Source organism: Oryctolagus cuniculus, chromosome 8 (assembly GCF_051225735.1).
Source record: "Oryctolagus cuniculus isolate XC-2025 breed Fujian yellow rabbit chromosome 8, ASM5122573v1, whole genome shotgun sequence".
NCBI classification, from domain to species: domain Eukaryota; kingdom Metazoa; phylum Chordata; class Mammalia; order Lagomorpha; family Leporidae; genus Oryctolagus; species Oryctolagus cuniculus.
In genome coordinates, this window is record NC_142874.1 from 104,389,971 (window position 1) to 104,413,036 (window position 23,066).

General features: G+C 38.4%; 1 protein-coding gene across 6 annotated transcripts in view; it reads right to left on the bottom strand.

Moving 5' to 3' along the window:
* CCSER1 (coiled-coil serine rich protein 1) overlaps positions 1-23,066 on the bottom strand; it is a 1,433,531-nt gene that overhangs the window by 923,590 nt on the left and 486,875 nt on the right. For all 6 annotated transcript variants that reach the window (XM_002716991.6, XM_051819561.3, XM_089302625.1 and 3 more), the window contains exon 6: positions 15,974-16,181. In XM_002716991.6, coding sequence (XP_002717037.3) covers positions 15,974-16,181 — 208 coding nt within the window. The remainder of the gene's footprint in view (positions 1-15,973; positions 16,182-23,066) is intronic.

Consider the following 23,066-nt stretch of genomic DNA (forward strand, 5'->3'; position numbering starts at 1 on the left):
GTTTGTGTTTAGCATCTTATTATTATTGCCTCATGGTTTATATATTGCAATTATATTATGCATTTTCTAGCAATATATTAAGTGTGAATATTTTTGAACTCCATATTCTTTTTAAATTTATCTGTAACTAGATGTTTATGTTCAAAAACTTCTTTGTATAGCATGAAAGAAATCAGAATGATGCATTCTATTAGATGAATATACTACACCCTACTTGAAAACTTTGCCATAAATATTTTGGGAAAACCTTCGAAAAACCTAGGAGTTTTTGAACATGTCCTTGTCTAGTAATTCCACTACTGAGAGATAAAATTTAAGCTCCTAGGCCAAAGTCACATTGCCACAGGAAGTGTGAGAGCTGAAATTCAAATCTGATCATCCTGTTCTAGCATCTGCATCTTGCAATCACTATATTACATTGCTTCTGCATTACAAGTAGCAACCTTTAGTAATGTTAGTCATACTTTTTAAAAAGAAAGATAGACGGCCAGCGCTGTAGCACAGAGGGTTAATGTCCTGGCCTGGGGCGCCGGCATCTCATATGGGTGCTATTTGAGACCTGGCTGTTCCTCTTCTGATCCAGCTCTTTGCTGTGTTCTGGGAAAGACGGCCCAAGTCCTTGGGCCCCTGCACCCTTGTGGGAGACCCGGAGGAAGCTCCTGGCCCCTGGCTTCGGATCAGCGCAGCTCCAGCCGTTGTGGCCAGTAGAGAGTAAACCAGTGGATGGAAGACTTCTCTCTCTCTCTCTCTCTGCTTCTCTTCTCTCTGTGTAACTCTGACTTTCAAATAAATAAATAAATCTTTAATAAAAAAGAAAAAAGAAAGATAAAACCTCCATATGGAGGGTATCATGAGTAAAAGGAACTTTTGGTAATTATTCTTGATTAACCTTATAAAATCTACAGTGTTCTTCCAAAACTAAGACATATCTTACTTTAAAACATAGTTTTAATATAGTTTTAAAACTCAGCCATGTTTACATCCTTCAAGATGATGTATCAATATTTTGTAAAGGAGTGAAAAAATTATTTAACACCCACCTCAAGTTAACTTTCTGGGAACAATGTTTTCTCCTAGTTTGTTGACAGACACTTAGCACTCTTGGGTTCTTCCTATCTCATGGAACATCCCGTTTCTTGATCTTCTCATCATTGAATACATTCCATCCTGGTTTTAAATACAAATTCTCTCCTCTGCAGCTTTAAACAACCCTTATGTTCATGAATATTATATATAATATCTTGTTCAATCTTCTTGAATATGCAGATCAAATTCAAATTTCTATTTCACACATGTCCTTGCATATTTAAAAAAGCATCTCAGTGGGGCTGACGTGGTGGTGCAGCATGTTTCACTGCCACTTGGGATGCTGCATTCCAGCTTCTCCCCTTCTAATCCAGCTCCCTGCTAATGAGCCCGGGAAGGCAGAGGATGACAGCCCAGATATTTTGGGGTCTGCCACCCACATGGGAGACCAGAAGCCAGAAACTGGCTCCTGCTTTCATCCTGGTCCAGACCTGATTGCAGCACACTGGGGGAGTAAATCAGTGGAGGGAGAGCTCTCTCTTTCCCTTCCCTCTCCTCACCCTCTATCACTAACATCCTACCTTTCAAAGAAATTGTTTTTTTTTTTAAGCATCATAACTTAGAAATGATTTCCTTCTGAATCACACAAGCTCAGAAAAAGGAAATAATAAGTACCCATTCCTCAGATCCCAGCTTTCAAAGGTATCTTCTCTTTTTCTGTCACCACTGCATTCCAATTTAGCAGCAAGGAGGATTAGCATGACTTCCAAACGTTTCACACAGGTCTTCCAGCCTCTCAGTTTCAACTGCTGCTACCCGAGTCTGTCTCCATGAAACCTCCCTTGGAACAACTTTCTTATATATTGACTGTCAACAGGAAATTCAACTGACATGCAGTCATCCCTTTCCCAAGGAATGCCAAGTCAAATGCGTTTCCATAACTGAGTTCTGGAAAGCACAAATGCCAATAATACTTCTACTTTCAGCTTCAGTTAATATAAACTTTACTGGAAATTATTAATATCGAATTATCAGTCAGTGCATGTAGCACCTTACGCTATTAAAGCACATTTACTGTGATATTTCCAAGTGTTGAATAAATCTAAAATATTTTTCACTTGGCATGACACAGTTAATAATTATGACACAAGGAAGGTTATGGTGTAGCTCATATTAACATGTGCTTATGCCACACTCCTATTGTGATGCCTGCAATATATACTTTATTGTTTAATCCTGTGAGGTAATCATTCACATTATACATGATGAAATAATTCTCAAAATCTTACTTGACATGTAGTAGCTATTAAGTGGGAGAAGTGTTGCACACAGATCTCTGATGCCACACACCTGTTATCTTTATCACTTTAATATACTTTCTGCAATGGGACTTTGTGAGTGAAAGGGAACAAAGTGGGATTACAGGGTAACTTTGCTCTGCCATCTCTCACCTCTCCCAGAGAACTAGCAAAAACTAGGGATGCTTATACAGCAAAAGAGCTGCAGAATTATATTTCCCCCTTCTCCTTACTTATTTAACAAATAAGGTTTTACAGTCTCAAAGAGTCAGGCCTTGTGTAGGCAGAACACTCTTATTAAGAAACCTATCAGTCCTCAATAAAATTCAGATATACCATTAATTAAATCAGTGGTTTCTTCTGGGGTTTTTCAGTGGAGTTCCATGGTGTGTGTGTGTGTGTGTGTGTGTGTGTGTGTGTGTGTGTATATATATATATATATATATATTTGGTTTTTTTAATTCTAAAAATGAGAGGAAAATTAGGCTATAAAAGCATTTGTAAGAATTGATATTTTTAGTAGGCGTATTTAATCCGTATCCATATGTATAAATGGTCATAATTCACTAACAGATTTCATAAGATGAACAGAACTATCAATCACATGATAACATTCATGTCTTGCCAGTTTCAGTGTGTGTGATTTCATTGAGTTCTGATACACATGAAAGCCTATGTAATACCCACAACAATTCAGATGCGCAAACCCGTATTACCTTGGGGATCTATGTAATAGACACAGAAAACTTTGGAAAGAGGGAAGAGCATGTGGCAGAGAACTCAAATTACTCAGACAGAAGGTGCCTCTTGCTTGAGTATTTTTGCCCCATGGGATTTCACAATCAACTAACATTTTAAAGGAGGTATCCCTTGGCCATTTTAAGTTAGGGCTTATTTTGAAGAGATTGTGCAAGCAGCTTTCGTCTAATTAAGTGAATCCCAAATAAGGTTCACAGGCAACCCAGAAGGGATGTAAGAGAGTCATATTCCACAGAAACACTTTCCAGTTTGGAGTTAATGAGACAAAGAGAGTGTAAAATGGAAAGAAGCCTGTGGTTGGCAATCTCAAAAGCACAGGCGAGGATGAGAAAAGTATGTGCTGCAGACATGTGCTAATTTTATAATAAAGGATGATTCAGAGGTGGAATCAAGAACACAGAGTTCAGAACTAAAATCTACAGAGAATTATTCCCAGGCTTTGAATCCTAATTAAGAAGTTACTAACCTGTGCACAAGTTCACAGATCAAAATGGAAAACCATGCTTGAGTTACTGTACTTAAACCTTTTTTTATTAAAGAGTTACTTGCTTATTTGAATCTCAGAGAGAGAGAGAGAGAGGGAGAGGAAGGGGGAGAGGGAAAGAGAGAGAGACAGAGAGAGAAAGAGGATCTTCCATCTACTGGTTCACTGCCCAAACGGCCACAACAGCCAGGGCTGGGCCAGGCTGAAGCTAGGAGCCAAGAATTCTATTCATGTCTCCCACATAGGTGGCAGGAACTCAAGTACTTGACCCATCATCTGCTGCTATAGAAGTACTGAATTCCCAGTCCCACGTGTGGTTGCCTTGGCAGAACCAGACAGACCAAGTGATTACACCAGGCTTCCATGGCACACTGGAAAGATGTTGCCAACCTGTGACTATCTTCTTGATGTTTTTTTTTTATTTTTTACATATTATTTGTCTTTTGTATTTCTTTTAGATATTTGCTAGAATAAACCCACGAAACTTTCTGGAATTGGATTTTTCCTTATGGGAGCCATTTTCACTTTTACTTTTTAAAATAATAAAACTAATTCCTTAAAGAAATTGGCATATTCAGATTTTTAATTTCTCCATATATCACTTTGGAAAGTTGCAGTTTTCAAAGATTTTGTCACTGACAACAATTTGTCATAACGTTGTTTATAATAGTCCTCTATTATCATTTTGATTTCTGTAGGATTTGTGGTGATTATTCATTTCTTAATTTATTGAGGATATTGAAAATTTGTGTTTTTTTATTTTTTCTTCATTTTCTTAACCAGTCTGTTTTTTCTCCCCAACTTTCTCAAAGAACCAATTTTGGTTTTATAAATTTTGTATTTGTCTCTTTTCAATCTCATTGGTTTTTGTTCTTTATTATTTCCTTCTTTTTACTTCACCTGGATTTAATTTATGGAAGATCTTTATGGAAGAAACTTACATTATCAGGGGCTGGTGCTATGGTGCAGTGGGTTAAGCTGCCGCCTGTAAAGCCAGCATTCCATATGGTGCTCTGGTTCATATCCTGGCTGCTCTACTTCTGATCCAGCTCCCTGCTAATGGTCTGGGAAAAGCAGTGGAAGATGACCCAAGTGTTTGGTCTGCTGCCACCCACGTGGGAGACCCAGATGAAGCCCCTAGCTTTGGCCTGAAACAGTCTAGGGCATCACAGCCCCCTGGGAGTGAGCCAGCAGATGGAAGATCTCTTTCTCTTTCTCTCTTTGTCTCTACGCTCTCTGTAACTTTGACTTTTAAATAAACAAATCTTTTTTAAAAAGAAAAGACATTTGCATTATCAATTATAACATCTTTCTTTTAAAATTAATTATGACTTTAATTATATCCCATGAATTTTGATTTGTGGTGTTTTCTTGTTGGGAACATTTAAAAATCGCTTTGTTTTCTAAATTGATTAATGGATTATATAGATGATTTAATTAATTTCCAAATTGTTGATGCTGTTCAATTTTATTATTCTTGATTCTTAATTTGCTTCCATTGGTCTCAAAACATGTATTTCATAGATGTTTTTCTTTGAAATTTATTGAAACTTACTCTATGACCCAGTATATAGTCTGTCTTCATAATGTTCCACATACATTCAAAAAGAATCAATATATAATTCAGTTGCTAATAGTAGTATTCAATACATATCATAAAGTTTGAAGTTCAGTTTATTTTAATCTTCTGAAACATTTGTCAGTTTACATTTTGATTTTTTTTTAAAAAAAAGGAGTGCTAAAATCTTCAACTGTTATTAATTTGCCCATTTTCTTCAGTTCTATCAGCATTAGCATCACATATTTATATATTTTATAAATAGGCCACCCCATATATGACTTTATGTCTTTCCAATGAACTCTTCTACCATGATGATGTATAACTCTTGGATTCTGTATTGTCTCAGCTTTATACTTGTATGTATTCTGATGTTGTATGTACTCTAGCTTTCTTGCATTTATAGTTTTTTCTGTACCCCTTTTTCTAATTCCTACTTTAAAATATGTCTTGCAAACAAAAAATATATTAAAATCAGCAATAATTTCTAATTTTATTCCTTTCAAAAGATACTTACAAAGAAAAATATTTTAGACTGCTATCTATATTTGCCTATTTGTGGTGTATTTCTTTATGCTCTCCAGTGTTGCTTTGTCCTTCTATAACTATCCATTTCTGTAGTTCATATTCTGTAGAATTCTTTTTTTTCTTGACATGTAGTTACAGGAAAATATAAGCCATAAAATTCTTATTATAGCTTTTAGAATCATCTCATCAGAATGTGCTTTAAAAATAACTTTATAACTTCAAAAATTCGCACAAACAATGATGAATGGCCAAGCTCAAAACACTCTAAATTTTGTCCTATAATTGTGTATTAAACTTAAAATTAAAAAAAAATTCACATTGAAAATTACTTTTGAAAGTTTCCACTATTATTCCTTATAGAGAAAATGAAATTAAAAATTGAAGTATTAGGTAATTGGAAAAGAAAAAGGAAATGGATGAGTTCTTTAATCAATGTTAAGCCTTTTCCAAATGTTCCACAGCCTAAACATGTGCGTCAACATGAGCTGGTAAATTATCTTGATTGTCAAATAAATAATTCCCTGATTTTTATATATTTAGCTACTTTTTTTAAAAAAAGATCTCTTTATTTATTTGAAAGGCAGAATTACAGCGAGCAAAAGGCACAAAGAGAGAGAGGTCTTCCATCCACTGGTTCACTCCCCAAATGACCACAATGGCCAGAGCTGGGCCAATTCAAAGCCAGGAGTCAGGAGTTTCCTCTGGGTCTCCCACAAGGGTGCAGGAGCCTAAGGACTTGATCATCTTTTACTGCTTTCACAGGCCATAGCAGAGAGCTGGACCAGAAGTGGAGCAGCCGGGGCTTGAACCAGTGCTAATATGGGATGGAGGCACTGCAGTCAGAGGCTTTACCCACTACATTACAGCACCAGCCCCTTGGCTACTTTTTTGTCGCTCCCCCTCTTCGTGGAGGAACGACACAGGACCCTGCGCTGTTCTTTCGCCTGCTCGGCCCTCCCCGGGTTTGCTGCTGGTTCTTCCCGGGTTGGCTACTGTCCCTTCCACCTCCGTGGAAGGGCGGTTCCCCCTGGCCACTTTCCCCACTTCCGCAGGGGAGTGGCACACCGCCGGCCAGCTCTCTCGGGGGCTGCACAGGTGTTCCCTTAGATGTTCCCCTTAGATGTTCCTGGTGCATGCCGTCTCTCTCCTCCTTTATAGTCCTCCTCCGCCAATCCTAACTCGGCTGCCCACACGCCGAGTACGCTGCTCTCCTCCAATCAGGAGCAAGTCCTACAGTTTATTGGCTGAACTGGAGGCAGCTGTGTAGAAGCTGTTTTCTTCTCTCCCAGCGCCATATTGTGGGAGAGCAGATGCATAGAATAAGTCTTAATTCCAGTAACAGTCTAGTCCGGGTTGCTCCCCACAGATCCCCCTTTCTTTTTATTTTTTGGCGTTGATACGCGCCTGTCTTCGGTGTCCCGCGGCACACACTCTGCTCTGCTTGCTAGAGTTGCCCGCAGGTTCTTACAAGTCCTATCAATCAGGCAAACCGAATCCAGGTCCTCTCTTCGCCATGTTGTGAGGAGGTTTTTAGGCGCTGATGGGTGCCTGTCTTCGGTGACCTGCGGCTCATACTCTGGTCGAGCCGCCTGCTGGTGCTTACCGCCTTAATCAGGCAGACCGAATCCAAGCTCTCTCATTGCCATGTTGTGGGGTGACTTATTGGTGTTGATAACGTGCCTGTCTTCGGTGACCTGCGGCGCATAAGCTGCTAGGCGCCCGCAGGTGCTCATCGCCTCACTAATCAGGCAGACCGAATCCAAGCCTTCTCATTGCAGTATTGTGGGGAGGCCTTTCTATTTCTCTATTTCTCTATCTCCGGGCATTCCTATTTCTCCCATTTTACTTCTGTCTGCCAACATTCCTATTTCTCTCATTTTACTTCTAAACTTCTGTTTCTCTTATCCCTGCGGCTTCCCGGCGCCCACCCCGAGGCTGCTTCTCGGCACCTCGCCCCGCGGCAGCTTCACGGCTCTGCGCGGCTTCCCGGCGCCTCGGCCTGCCCCCCGCGGCTTCAATTTCCCTAACATTTTTCTCTACCCGGTATATTTCCCTAAGTTTTCTTCCAACAGTATTCCTCCCTCATTTCTCCTGGCTTCTCCCCACAGTCCGTATCCGAGTCTGTTTGTTCTAGCTTTCACTTTCGCTTTCGACCTTAGAGATTTCTCCCAGCTTCCCCCCGTAGTCCGTATCTGAGTCTATGCCTAGGCTTTCCATAGCTTCTTCCGGCACCTTTTTCGGCCGGCTTTTCCCTAGGCTGTTTGCTAGTCTCTCTCTCCGGTATTTTCCCATTTCTTCCCTCCTAAGTTTCCTATCCGAGTCACGGCATCATTATGTCGCTCCCCCTCTTCGTGGAGGAGCAACACTAAACCCTGCCTAGGCTTCATATCCGAGTCACGGCACCATTATGTCGCTCCCCCTCTTCGTGGAGGAGCAACACTAAACCCTGCCTAGGCTTCATATCCGAGTCACGGCACCATTATGTCGCTCCCCCTCTTCGTGGAGGAACGACACAGGACCCTGCGCTGTTCTTTTGTCTGCTCGGCCCTCCCCGGGTTTGCTGCTGGTTCTTCCCGGGTTGGCTACTGTCCCTTCCACCTCCGTGGAAGGGCGGTTCCCCCTGGCCACTTTCCCCACTTCCGCAGGGGAGTGGCACACCGCCGGCCGGCTCTCTCGGGGGCTGCACAGGTGTTCCCTTAGATGTTCCCCTTAGATGTTCCTGGTGCATGCCGTCTCTCTCCTCCTTTATAGTCCTCCTCTGCCAATCCTAACTCGGCTGCCCACACGCCGAGTACGCTGCTCTCCTCCAATCAGGAGCAAGTCCTACAGTTTATTGGCTGAACTGGAGGCAGCTGTGTAGAAGCTGTTTTCTTCTCTCCCAGCGCCATATTGTGGGAGAGCAGATGCATAGAATAAGTCTTAATTCCAGTAACAGTCTAGTCCGGGTTGCTCCCCACACTTTTTGAGAATAGATTCACCCTTTAAATCAATATACTGTTTGTCTAACATTTACCTAATTTTCCTTTACCATCTCTCATGATTCAGAAAATTTGCTAAGTATATTCTCAGTAATCATTTGTTAATTATAAATTTAAAAGGCATGGGGTAGTGAGAGTAAGGGGGATTAGAAACCATCTTGGTAAAAACATTCCCGCCGGCGCCGCGGCTCACTAGGCTAATCCTCCATCTTGCGGCGCCGGCACACCGGGTTCTAGTCCCGGTCGGGGCGCCGGATTCTGTCCCGGTTGCCCCTCTTCCAGGCCAGCTCTCTGCTGTGGCCAGGGAGTGCAGTGGAGGATGGCCCAAGTCCTTGGGCCCTGCACCCCATGGGAGACCAGGAGAAGCACCTGGCTCCTGGCTTCAGATCAGCACGGTGCGCCGGCCACAGCGCGCCAGCCGCGGCAGCCATTGGAGGGTGAACCAACAGCAAAGGAAGACCTTTCTCTCTGTCTTTCTCTCTCTCACTGTCCACTCTGCCTGTCAAAAAAAAAAATTTCTCATGAACTGTTATCTTGCTAGAATCTACACTACATATCTGTTCCCACAGTTTTCTAGGTCCACAGTAAAAATTTTCTGAGATGAAAAAATGAATAAAGGCAACATTAAGATAGAATCTATCTATCTATATAATATATGTATATTCTTCTATAGAATAATAAAATTACATGGAAAAATCATTAGGAAGAAAACAATTTACATAGTTATCTTCCCAGTTAGTCCTTTTATTACTAAAAATATATAATTTTTTATCACAAATACTAAACAAATAAAGTAACAATAATGTAATGCCTAAGGACCCACAATTTCATTTTCAAAAATATTAAGGAGTAAGAAACAGGCATTTGGCCTTGTGGATAAGATGTACATCTCCCAACATCAGAGTACCTGAATTCGATTCTCAGCTCTGGCTTCTTGCTAATGCAGACCCTGAGAGGCAGCAGTGATGGCTCAAGTGATTGGGTTACTGCCACTCACATGGGATACTGGACCGTGTTGATGGCTCTTTCACCCTCAAGCAGTCCCAGCTCTTTGGAGCATTTGGGTAGTGAATCAGCAGATTGCAGTTCTCATTCTTTCTCTCTCTGCCTCTCAGATAAATATGTTTTTTAATTAAAGAATTAAAGGGCTTGATGTTTCGGATTACTTGGAATATGCATGTGCATTTAAATAATAAAAGTTTATTTTGAAAGAAGGGAGACATTAGGAGTATGATATTCCACTAAAATTACTTCCATTTAGCTCACCACAGTAATTAAAGACATAAACAGTGCTCTACTATGGAAATGGCAAGCTTAACCAAACAAGTAAGGAGTAATAATGGTTTTATACAAAGTTTTACAATATATATAAATTATATAATATACATAAATCTTATTATACATATACACATTTTCTTTGAAAGTAAGAGCAAGAGAGAGAAAAAGAGAGAAAGAGTGTTTCCATCCACTGGTTTCTTCATTCCCCAAATGGCCACAAAAGCCAGGTTTGAGGCAAGCTGAGCCAGGAGCCAGGAACTCTACCGTAGTCTCCTATGTGGGTAGAATGGGCTCAAGAAATTGGGTCATCTTCCACAGCCTTTCCAGGCATATTAGCAAGCAGTTGAATCAGAAGCTGAGCAGCCAGGACTCACATCAGAGCACCACAGAGGATGCTAGCATCTCAAGCTGGTGTTTAACCCACTGCTCTACTATGATAGTCCCCCAGCAGCTTTATATTTAAAGAATTATTAGATTTACTGTTTTTACGGTTTTATTATGATTTATATTTATTCTTCACTTCTTAAATTGCAACAAGACTTTTTGAAAAAAATTTATAACATTTGTGAAGACTAAGTACAAATGGAAAAAACAAAAGACAAAACAATCTCAAAGCCCCTAATCTTTTCTTCTAATGTGAAAGATTTTGAATTTAACTTTTTAAAGTACAGCTAATGAATACCAAAGCCAAATGTTATTCCATGGAAAGATCCAAAATATCTTTACCACTTCTGGTCTTTCTAATGCAGTTGATTAAATTATATATTGGCGCATTGATGGATGTTAATATTAATATTAATTAATATTAATAATATTTGTAATAGCAATGTCACAAATTAATACTGTTGATTAAATTACATATAATAATTTTTGTGGTGTATCTCTGTTTTACATTCTGAAAGAGCATATTCTACACTTCTGTGAGTTTAGGAAAACTCGTTCCATACTCATTTTGCTCCTTCTTCCACTATGCACTCAAATTTATAAATTTTATTCTATTAATAATTGTTTTAATGGAAGGCTAGAAACAATGAAGGATGTTATTTCTTTAGAGCTTATCTGTTAATGATCAAATACATTCCAAGTTGAGCAGATACAAGGGACAAGACCACAAAAACCGATCTCTTTGTATATTTCAGGGAGAGGGGATTGACAATTACTAGAAGAGATAAATGCTCTAATGACAAAGGAAATGTAGACCACTAGAGAATGTACAGAAGAATTTCTAAGGGCAATTGAAAAACACTCAAAAATTCACAGGAGAGTGAGTGATCTGATCACAGATTCATTATAGTATGATTGCAGAGGAAACTGGTTGTGTGTGTGGAAAGACAAAAGTAGAAATATCAATTTTGAAGTATTGAGGTAAACTTGGCTGTCACTAATATACGAGCAGTTGAAGAGTATACAGGCTGATCTGAAAAGGACTTTTAAGTAAGTATGTCCTGAGTAGGGGAAGGTTCCAAGAATGTTCAGTAAAACTAGTTTATAACACAGTATCCTAACCCAGAACCTCTTCCTTGATGCTTTTTTTTCCTGTCTATTTGAAAGGGAGGCAGCGCTGTGGCGCAGTGGGTTAATGCCCTGGCCTGAAGCGCTGGCATCCCATATGGGCGCCAGTTCAAGACCTGTGTGCTCCACTTCCTGTCCAGCCCTCTGCTGTGGCCTGGGAAAGCAGTAGAAGATGGCCCAAATCCTTGGGCCCCTGCATCCCTGTGGGAGACCTGGAGGAAGCTCCTGGCTCTTGGATTTGGATTGGCGCAGCTCCAGCCGCTGCGGCCAACTGGGGAGTGAACCAGTGGATGGAAGACCTCTCTTTCTCTCTCTCTCTGCCTCTCCTCTCTCTGTTAACTCTGACTTTCAAGTTAAAAAAAAAAAAAGTCACTGGGAACACCTTCCAGATTCACACGCTAAGGTGCAACTCCAGGGTAATGCAAGCAGACTTTTTAGAGCAGTGTCCCATCATTCCTCACCTCTAAGCCTGGCTCATACCGCAGGTGATTCAGTTGCAAGCACACTGTTACACTCCCCTTCATGTACACTTTCAGAATTATATTTCTTTCAAAGTCCACACTATAGATAACAAATATGACTCCCAAAGCTTCCTTGGTTTAGTATTATTTATGTTCTTAACATTGACAGTACAAAATAGAGGAATTATTGCCAGAATGAACTACTTTATGAAACAATTGCTTTATTAATCCTAAAGTAGGTGGAATAGTGAGTCATGCAATGCCAATTAATGACAAATTAACTAAAAAGAAAAGATTTGGAATGGGTTAATGAGGCTTAATATTTTAATAGCATCTAAGGTAGCTAGCCAATAATAAAAAATTGCAAGGAACTTTTAACATGTGATACTATCAAAACATGTTAGCAAGAATTAAAATTAAAATCTTAAGTTTAAATGATTATAAATTGATCTCAACATTAATGCTTATATTGATTAAATCATAGAGGCAACACTGTCTATATAGACAAGATTATTTTAAAGGATTTCAAATATCGCACAGGGCTTTCTAAGGAAATCATTCTTAGTGCTCTTCAACTTTGAATGAGTTCTAGAAATTTTAGAAAGGTGATCTATTAACAATCTCTCTAAATGTAATTCTAGCTAGGCAGTCATTATCCAGAACCCAAGATAACCTTGGCTGGGCTTGGCTAAAAATTTCATGTGACCTCACTGATCCTATTTCTGACTATTTTCAAATGCTATATGTAGAAGCTATTCCCTCAAAATGAAAAAAAAGATATCATGATTTTCTCGCAAGAAAAATAACCTTGATTTATAAAAGTGTAAAAATTACTGCAGATGTATTGAATTCTATGAGTGATATGTTTAAATGTTAGATAATGTACACAAAAGATTTGTAATTTAATTCATTTTCTACTGGTTAGTTTTAAACCCATATTACTTCTTGACCTTATTACATAATTCTGTAAATCAGTTCCTAAAGACAAAACTTTAAGGAATGAAACTAGAATGAGGGGAAGGTGAGTAATGATAAAATGAGAGCATACAACTAGGTGAAAAATGCCTTTAAAACAAAAGTTAGTCAAAACAGTAACTAAAATATCTACATGTTTTACATGTCCAAACTTTTGCTAAATTCACATAAAAAAGGCAATAAAAAGAAATAAGAGCCTACTCTATGCGACATGTTAAAATTAAAGATATCTTGCAGTTAAACATTATCTATAAAAGTTGTGCTACTATGTATAAAAATAAGTTTATGAAGTAGAAGTAAACATTTTTCTCTATATTAAAATATATCGCTAATCCAAGATGAATAGTTGGCATTACACTCACATTTAGTCAAGAAATCCAAATTGCACTTCGAAAATTCCTGGCTCATAGAATATTTTAATAGCCAACTTTCTTTGAAGGCATCTACCATAAAATTTATTATCAGGACAATTTAGTTTGTTAATTATATAATCATATTGCTTTTTTTCTTGTTTGCAAAAAAAAAAATTCTTTTGCTCTCTAAATGGGCTGCACAATCCCATATAAGTACATTAGCTTTAAAAATCAGTTTTGTTTAGATTCTTCAAGTACCCTTTAATGAAGAAAACAGAAGTATAAAAAGCAAGTTTAGTATATTCCAAATATGGGCTTTATGGTGAATATTGCTGAATATTTAAAAATTAAACAATTATGTACACCTGGAAGCCTCTTGAAAATCCCTGTTTGTTCTTTCTACTTCTCTTATGCTCTGTTGACTTGTTATTAAAATCCAAATCAATGAGAGAGGTAGAAAGCTGAATAGTTGAAGGCTACAGACTTTAAGATTAATATCTTTTAATAAAACAGGTGTTATTAAGTTTTCTTTGTTCAAAGAGGTTCACACTATGTAATAAACCAAAAGTTAGGGAGATTCTGACTGTACACAGTCAGTATGGAAACTATATAGTCATATCTGAGTGCAGTGCTATGCTAGTAGGTATTAGCCTTGCCAAAAATAAAAAATAATTTGCAATGTTCTCTAATTTCTTTTGCATAAATATTGTCAAAAGGCTGATTTCAAGCTTCAAAATGACACAAATTAATCCACAATTGGGAAATATGTACAGTAGCTATTATACAGTACTTTAATCATCTAAATCTAATGGCTGTAAATAAGCTCATGATTGTAAGGAATAGTAAAATAAACTAAAAATGTGTTTCAGTACAGGTTACCCATTTAAAAACATAATTTATTGAATGATGAGTTTACAAACTTTATTGTGATGCCTTTGCTTAACTTCCAGCTTACACATTTTCTGAAATTCTAATAGCAGTCAGGTATAAGCACCCCGCTTTAGCATACCACTTCATAGACACTAGACACAAAGACCACCCTGGTAATACAAACTGCCATGAGATACAAAGAAGTCTCTTTTAATTTTTGCTTAGAACTGCTAAAGAGCACGACCTAATGCCCCCAGTAGTTCATGGCAGTCATTTCTCCTACATTGCCTTCTTTCTTCCTGATTCAGTTCTGGCCTCCAGTGGCAGTTGCTAGCATTATTATTATCATCAAGTTGTTTAAAAAATATAATAGCAACCATGACCATAAGGTAGCCATACAACTATTTCTTCTGACCAGTAACATTTCTGTTCTCATACCATTTATTAAAATTCCCCGTCGTTAATACAAATATATTGAAAAATAATGGAATATAATAAAACTCACTGTATGGAATCAGGCTGTTTTCTTAAATTCCCACTTACTAGAAGAAAGTTTTTAAAATTTCTGATCTTTATTTTGCATACCTATATCTAGGAAGTAATATTAATGTGTAAACTTTAAGATATAATCCAGAAAATAATTGCCATGGAAAAATCAAATCATAACCTACATGTATTCTAGAGTGGCTAATTCCTGGGCATATATGTAAGAAAGAAATCTCATGATGCATTTTCCTGACTAGCTCATCATTCCACTAACTGTATAGGGAGGGCAACTGTGTTCACTGGGCAAAATCATGCAGACCTTCAATTTTACTGATTATTGCAACAAAGATGATTAAACGAATTACTTTTATTGTTTCACACATGAATAAAACTTAACAGTAGGGGCCAGCACTGTGGTACAGCAAGTTAACGCCCTGGTCCAAAGCAATGGCATCTCATATGGGCACCGATTCAAGACCTGGGTGCTCAACTTCCGATCCAGCTCTCTGCTATGGCCTGGGAAAACAGTGCACCCCTGTGGGAGACCCAGAAGAAGCTCCTGGCTTTAGATCGGTGCAGCTATAGCCGTTGCAGCCAATTGGGGAGTGAATCAACAGATGGAAGACCTCTCTCTCTCTCTCTCTCTGTGCCTCTCCTCTCTCTGTGTAACTCTGACTTTCAAATAAAGAATCTTAAGAAAAAAAAAAAACTAACAATAAAGTGAAGTGCATTTAATAGATTTCTCAATTGTTTCTATTTATTTATTTATTTATTTATTTATTATTTGAAAGGCAGAGTTACAGAGAGACAGAGGCAGAGACAGTGGGGTCATCCATCTGCTGAATCACTCCCCAAATGGCTGCAATGGCCAGAGCTGGACCCATTTGAAGCCAGGAGCCAGGAGCTTCTTCCAGGTCTCTCACATGGGTACAGGGGCCCGAGGATTTGGGCCATCTTTTACTGCTTCCTCAGGCTATAGTAGAGAGCTGGATTGGGAAGTGGAGCAGCCAGGACTCAAACCTGAGTCTGATATGGGCACTGATATGTAGACTCACTTGCTACACCACAGCACCAGCACCTTAATAGTTTTACAATAACATGAAAACCATAAATTAAAAACTGATGCCCATTTCTCCTTATCTGATAAATAAGAGGATGCTTGGCATCAATTTATTTTTGAATCCTTTCACAGCATCTTACAGCTTTAGAGCTGAGTTTTAGCGTATCATCTATACCAGAACCCCAAACCCTTCATGTGACATATGAGAGAAGCTAAGCTCCAAGAGGATATCCGACCCCTGCCCAATGTCATGCAGCTACTTACTAACAGAGTGCAATGAAGTGCACAGACCACACTGTTCACCAGCACCAGCACTGAAAGTCATTCATGTTAGAGTAAACCATTACCTCTTGTAGAACTCTCTTCATCTTTAACAGTAATGTCTTGACTGCTGTGCAGTCCTGTAACATCAGTCTGAATGGCAGAGAATCTATGCCTCCATTTTCTTCCACACCCTGGAGTGGCCAATCTGTAGATGGACTGCTGGGCATTCGGCTGAGATGGGAACACCTGGCTTCCTGATCAACATCTCTTGTTAATTTCAAGGAAAGATTCCTAATAAGAAAATAAATGAGCAAAAATTACAATGCAGCATGCTTGGAGCATTATTTCCCAAGCTGTTGACCAATGCTCCTAGTACACTAACAATTTCTTGTGGGCTTCAACATTTTGTCACATTAGTCTCTGAAAATTACCAGATCTTCTGCAGAAATTATTAAATGGTCAGTTATTTATTTGTTGACAGATTCAATAATTCCTGTTTTAGGATATTATCATTCCCCAATTACCATTTCAGTTATACCTGATATTTAACTTTAAAAAATACTCAAAGTCAACAAAAAACAAATTTCTTATTTAGAATTTCTTATTTAGAATTTAGAAAGACAAGTTTCCTATTTAGAATTTCTGTTAATATGTTTTGAAATTAACTAGTACAGAAAGTTAGCTAGCAAAAATCTAGGAAAAATAAATTAATTATTTTAAATCACTAAAGCAATGAATGACCATTATAGTGATTAGGAAAGGCAATATACACAGGATTTTATGTAAAAATGGTACAAATGAGAGCAACAGAGAAGACGTTTATCTCCCTTATGTAATTACATATGAAGGGAAGCACAATATGATACTCCAAAATACGCCACATGGTCCTGAACATTGTCAGCTGAAGGTAAAGCAGAAGCACATAGAGGAAAAGTTCTCTGCCCTCTCTGTATTTGCCCAGCTCTGGATAAAAATGTACAGAGGCACTTCCTCTCTCCTCTCTACCAAGAACAGAAGTTAATTAGTGGAGAAAACTCTGGACCCACATAACACGGAAATAGCTCCCAAGGACTCTACATAACAAACTCTCCTCACTGGCCTTTATCTCACTACCTAGCCCTCATCTTCTCATGGAAAAGTAAAATTAAAAAAGTAATCTGAATTTTCCATAAATGTTTTGAAGACCCTGTATTTCCCTTTCTACAAAAAGCTCCAAGTCCTTTCCCTCTGTCTTGTCCGTTCTCTAAAAATCCATTGTTCTAAGATATTCTATCAGCTCAGATTCCAACCATCCCTACGGGTAGTTCATCACTGAATGCTTCCATGTGTATGCATGATACACACGCCTACACAATTCTGTTTTTCCTTTGTTAATGTTTTGTCAGTCTGATTTAAAAGGCCTCTGCCAAGAATGAACTGATGATGAGTAGAAGAAATAGAAAATGTTTCTTCCCCTAGACATGTTTATCAACTAATGATTAAATGCTAAAAATAGTAGTATGCGCAAGACCACAGGCTCACATTTGTATTTGTTTAGTTGAAAATCAGCTATTATTTAAAAATGATGATTTTAAAATAATTTAACGTAGCTTATACACATAAAAGAAAGAATGTTTTCAGAATTTTCCAAAGGTACAAATTATGGTAAATTTAAAAAACTATGAAAAATACTATAACAGTTGCTTTTTAAATGTTTATCTGTTTGCCTTTGTTTATTAAAATCATGAATCTATATAATAATGATAATATAACATAACAGAATCTTTATGAAAAACAGCTTAGGGCTCATATTCAATTTTTATTTATTTTTTTGACAGGCAGAGTGGACAGTGAGAGAGAGAGACAGAAAGAAAGGTCTTCCTTTGCCGTTGGTTCACCCTCCAATGGCCGCCGCAGCCGGTGCGCTGTGGCTGGTGCGCTGCGGCCAGCGCACCGCACTGATCCGATGGCAGGAGCCAGGAGCTTATCCTGGTCTCCTGTGGGGTGCAGGGCCTAAGCACTTGTGCCATCCTCCACTGCACTCCCTGGCCACAGCAGAGAGCTGGCCTGGAAGAGGGGCAACCGGGACAGAATCCGGCTCCCCGACCAGGACTAGAACCTGGTGTGCCGGCGCCACAAGGCAGAGGATTAGCCTAGTGAGCTGCAGCGCCAGCCCATATTCAATTTCAATACCTGACATATGTATTTTATTTTCTGAATTATATAAGATCCCTTAGCAATTTACATTGGAGAAACAAAAGTATGCTCCAGTAATTGGCACCAAGTCAAAGAGATATACAAATAAGAAAATATGTCCTCAATTAATTTTACTTAAATATGATTACAGTAAAATCAATATAATTTAATTTATAAACTATTAGATAATTAATAAAGAAAACACAATTTTGAAACATTCAATTATTTACTTGTCTTCAGAAACTTGGTCATTGATAACAATCATCACTTGAAATTACAAGATGGTAATGAAATATTAAACAATCATAGCTAACATTTTTTAAAGGCTGACTCTTGGCCAAAAACTGTGCCAACTGTTTCATGTGTGTTAATTCATTCAAACCGTGTTCAAGTCTAGGAATTAAATGTAAAGAGGTATCTTTTTTCCCTATGAAGAAATTGATACACAGATAAGTAAATTTCCTTATATTTAAAGAACTAGTAAGAAATGGAACTGAGATGGGCTTAGCTAACCACTTTTAATAATATAAGACATTTTTTTCCTACTAACCACACAATTAGTATGCATAGAACATTACCTAATATTTATACTAACACATAATTTACTGTAGCTAAAGGATTTCATCTATGCCAAACCATTAAATCCTTACAACAACTCTTAGGTAGGTACTCCTATACTCCCCATTTCACTAATAAGGGGTTTGACTCTTAGAGAGGGTAAGTAAGTTGTCAAAGGTTACACAGCTAACAAGGGACACTGCTGAGATGTGAATGCTGGCAATAGCTTCCGGCTCAAAACCACTACATCATCATACATTTATTCTGGAAAACATGCAAGCAGATGAATAAAAAGCTTCATTCTTATAACCACACACAGAATCACAAATGTTTTCTCTTTAAAATGTATTTTTTTCTGATATGACTGATTCATTTTGGCTACATTATATACAACTTGCAGTGAACCATAGCATAATCACTAAATGATTCTATTTTACATTAGTGTCCTCCTTTTGTGTTGTTGTTTTTCATTTAACAAGATAATATGTATTTTAATCTATATTATTTTATTCAACCATACATTTTGTTCAGGAACCCACAATTTGGGCCAAGCTCAGCAGGGAGTGCTCATTTCTACTCAGCATCAATGGAGGTGGCTGGAATGCTGGGGGCAGAGGTCATCTGAAACATTGTTCATCCACATCCCCATGCCTAGCCCTGGGGTGAGAATATTCAGACATTCCTGGCCAAGGGCACCTCTCCCCAGCCCCTACTCCCTCTCCATGTGGTCTACCCAGCATGTAGTTTTGAGTCATCAAGATTTCTCGTATGGTGACTCAAAGCTCCAAGACCTGTGTCCAACAGAAAATCCAGGGGAAGCTGCATCTCTTATAACAGTATTTCAAAAAGATGGGGGAAAAGTAGAGATTAAAGGAAAGTTCATTCTGGTATAAAATGTTTTTGAAATCTGAGCATAGTTTTTTTTTTTTTTAATAGAAACTCATTTTCCATGACCTTTGTGAAGATCTCATGTATATCCCAGCATCAGAGGTCATCAGCACCACTTCCACTCTCCACAATGCAGCTCTAAGGGACCCTCCAGCTTCAAGGAGTGGGATATGGGATGCACCTCTTGAAGGCAGTGCGATTTGGGAAGACCATGTGAACCTTGAAAATATTGCTATAGCCACTTAGGGAAGAAATGATCTTCCACAATAATAATTAATAATAATACTCAACTATAACATAGATTAATTTTGGTGATAGAAAAATACTTCCTAAACCCTTCCCCTAAATGAATTAGTTTTCATTGTTCACATACCCTTTACATATATGATCTCATGGAAACCTCACCTCTATTCCACAGTGTAGATATTATTTCCTCATTTCACAGAAGCAAGAACTGTGGCTCAGAAGCCTGCTCAGGTCACTCCTAGGGCAAGGAGCAGGTCTGGATTTGAAGCTCTGTGTGGCTACACAGCAACAGGAGTGATTTACTTTCCTAATGTTAGTGTCTTCTATGACAATTTTCCCTAACTCCAGTAAGAATGAAATGGGGTATAAAAATTAGAAGTTACGGTCGTTTTTGAGAAAAGTACAGTCATATTTTAGTTATAATATAAATTTCAAAGGCTTATCAGGTTTACGCTGTAAAGAAGCCCAGTGTTTGGCAGATATTAGGCTGATTCAGTAACTATTTATATCATCGAAATAGAATAAATGATGTAATGAGTAAATGAATAAAACACAATTATTTGACATCATCTATGCATACGATTTGCATTTGTACAAAGTCCATTGATCAGTAATTTGCTACCTATTGCAGATCTGCTGCCCATGTTTCAAAATTCTTCAGCACTCAGCAACAAAATAGTCAAACAAATGTTTCTTTAATTCCTCTCAGTTAGCTTACAGATTCTTTGAAATTATTCATCCAACCATGGATCTAGACATCTGGGAGAACTGACAAAACTTTCAAGAACCATTCTAATGTACAGTGCTCAGATTACATTTAGGGGGATTTTCTGAGAGTCTGAAGATTATAATCTAACATTTACAAATATTAGAATCCCTGTCATTTTTTCAGTGGTTAAGAAGGGCCGTATAGAGACATGCATACAGGAGGTAAAAGCAGCTATTGCTTTTATACTCCTGTGGTTGGGCTTCTATTCTTAATTCCAAAAAGAGAAAGTTGCATTTTTTGTTTGCATAATGATGGAAAACATCCACATGGTGTCTAGTAGATAGCAGTGCCTGAAGTTGCAGACATTGAGAGGATTCTGTCACTAACCTCAAGAGGTTCACCACAATTATCAACTTTTCAGAAGCTGACACTCAAAAATAACATATTCCTTTATGTATGAAAAGCAACTCAATTTATCTTAAAATATTTCTACATTAAGAAACAGGTCTCCTACAAGGCCATAATAATCAAATGATTCTAATTTAGGTCAAAACAGCTGGGGAAGTGATTGTGCAGCACGGCTGTTACTGTGCAGCAGAGGCCAGCTTAGCCCTCCTGTTTTAATTTGCGGCCATTATCTTTTTGATTGGTTAGTGTCAATGGTTTATAATCATTCAATATTTTCAATATTAATGTTCTAAACAATAAATCATTATTGGGCCCAGAACACCCAAGTCTTTTTAAATAAATTCACTGGAAAAAAAAAAAAAAAACAAACCTGTGGCTAGCAAGAAAAAGAAAAATCTCCAAAGCGAAGCCACAGATTGCTCTATTACAGACAATTCATAATGAGACCAGAGAGAGGAGGACAGGGTTCAGGTGCTCCTCTGTTCCTGCATTAGCAGAGCTCACAAGATAATGCACTTCATGCACTTTGGGATACATTGCTCTCTGTCTGCCAACTCTCTGAATTATTACAGTTTCATGGAACTGAACAAATGTGCTTTGTATCAAAAAAGATAGTCCCTTAACTTCTGGTGGAAAAAGGTATGATACTGAAGCTGTATACAATAGTCCATTAATCACCATAACTACTGCAAACACAAAACAAAGACAAAATAATCTCCACTGAGCTCATTTATACACAGTTCACCCTCTCTGTGCCAACTCCATGAATCTTGGGTAGAATTGCTCAGGAATATTTACACCTGCTTTGTCACTTATGAATTCTGACCAAATCTCCATAATTTAAAATTTCGGAACATTCATATAAAGTTAAATTGAGACTTAAGGGTCTCTCTTAGTCCATAAGTACCACAATAACAAAGATTTTAAACAAATGTAACAACAAAATTCATATATATATTACCTTAAATGTATTCCTGAAAGATAAGAGGATTTGAGAATTTCACCTGGCACTAAACTTCAATGATAAATTGATTGTTTCCTTTTGTCACTGGGATCCTTTGTGTGAAAAAAATTTCTACCAAGCTGATTCTAAAGTTCTTCTGTCACTCTATTTACTTTCTTTTTTTTTTTTAATTTATTTGACAGATAGAGATAGACAGTGATAGAGAAAGACTGAGAGAAAGGTCTTCCTTCTGTTGGTTCACCCCTGAAATGGCCGCTACAGCTGGAGCTACACCAATCCGAAGCTAGGAGCCAGGTGCTTCCTCCTGGTCTCCCATGCGGGTGCAGGGGCCCAAGCACTTGGGCCATCCTCCACTGCCTTCCTGGGCCACAGCAGAGAGCTGGACTGGAAGAGGAGCAACCAGGACTAGAACCTGGTGCCCATTTGGGATGCCAGCACCACAGGCGGAGGATTAACCAAGTGAGCCACAGCGCCAGCCCTGTCACTCTATTTTCATTATCACAGACCAGTTTAATGAGAAAACATAAAATTTGCTATAAATAATGGAGTGACTACAGGACACTTTCCTCAGCAGAGAAGTGATAAGAGTATTTTTATTTTTCCCATTTAGTTAAACAAGTATTATTAGCCTGATAGTGAATATTTTTTTTCCTGTCTACATGGACTCATGAAATGATTTGAAAACTTTCCAATATCAGGGCCAGATTACAAACAAAATACAAGGTGGTGTCTGGTGCACAGCTTTGATTCTCTTACTGGTCATACCTACTCCTCCTTATTTAGCACTGATAGCTTTCATTACAGGGAATCTCCAGAGCCAACAGAATGTCCTTTACCTGCACTTCATAGATGTGACTGACTTTGAAACCAAGTTTTTAAGGAATAAACAAAATTCTTCTCTATTTTCCTGGTGTAATAAATAAGCATACGCATAAACTCATGGTCTTCTTCCAAAATATCATTTAATTGACTTGTAGAAACTAGTAATTTTAGGCCAGCGCTGTGGCTCACTTGACTAATCTTCCACCTGCGGCACCGGCACCCCGGGTTCTAGTCCCGGTTGGGGCGCAGGATTCTGTCCTGGTTGCTCCTCTTTCAGTCCAGCTCTCTGCTGTGGCCCAGGAAGGCAGTGGAGGATGGCCCAAGTGCTTGAGCCCTGTACCCACATGGGAGACCAGGAGAAAGCACCTGACTCCTGGCTTCGGATCGGCACAGCTCACCAGCCACA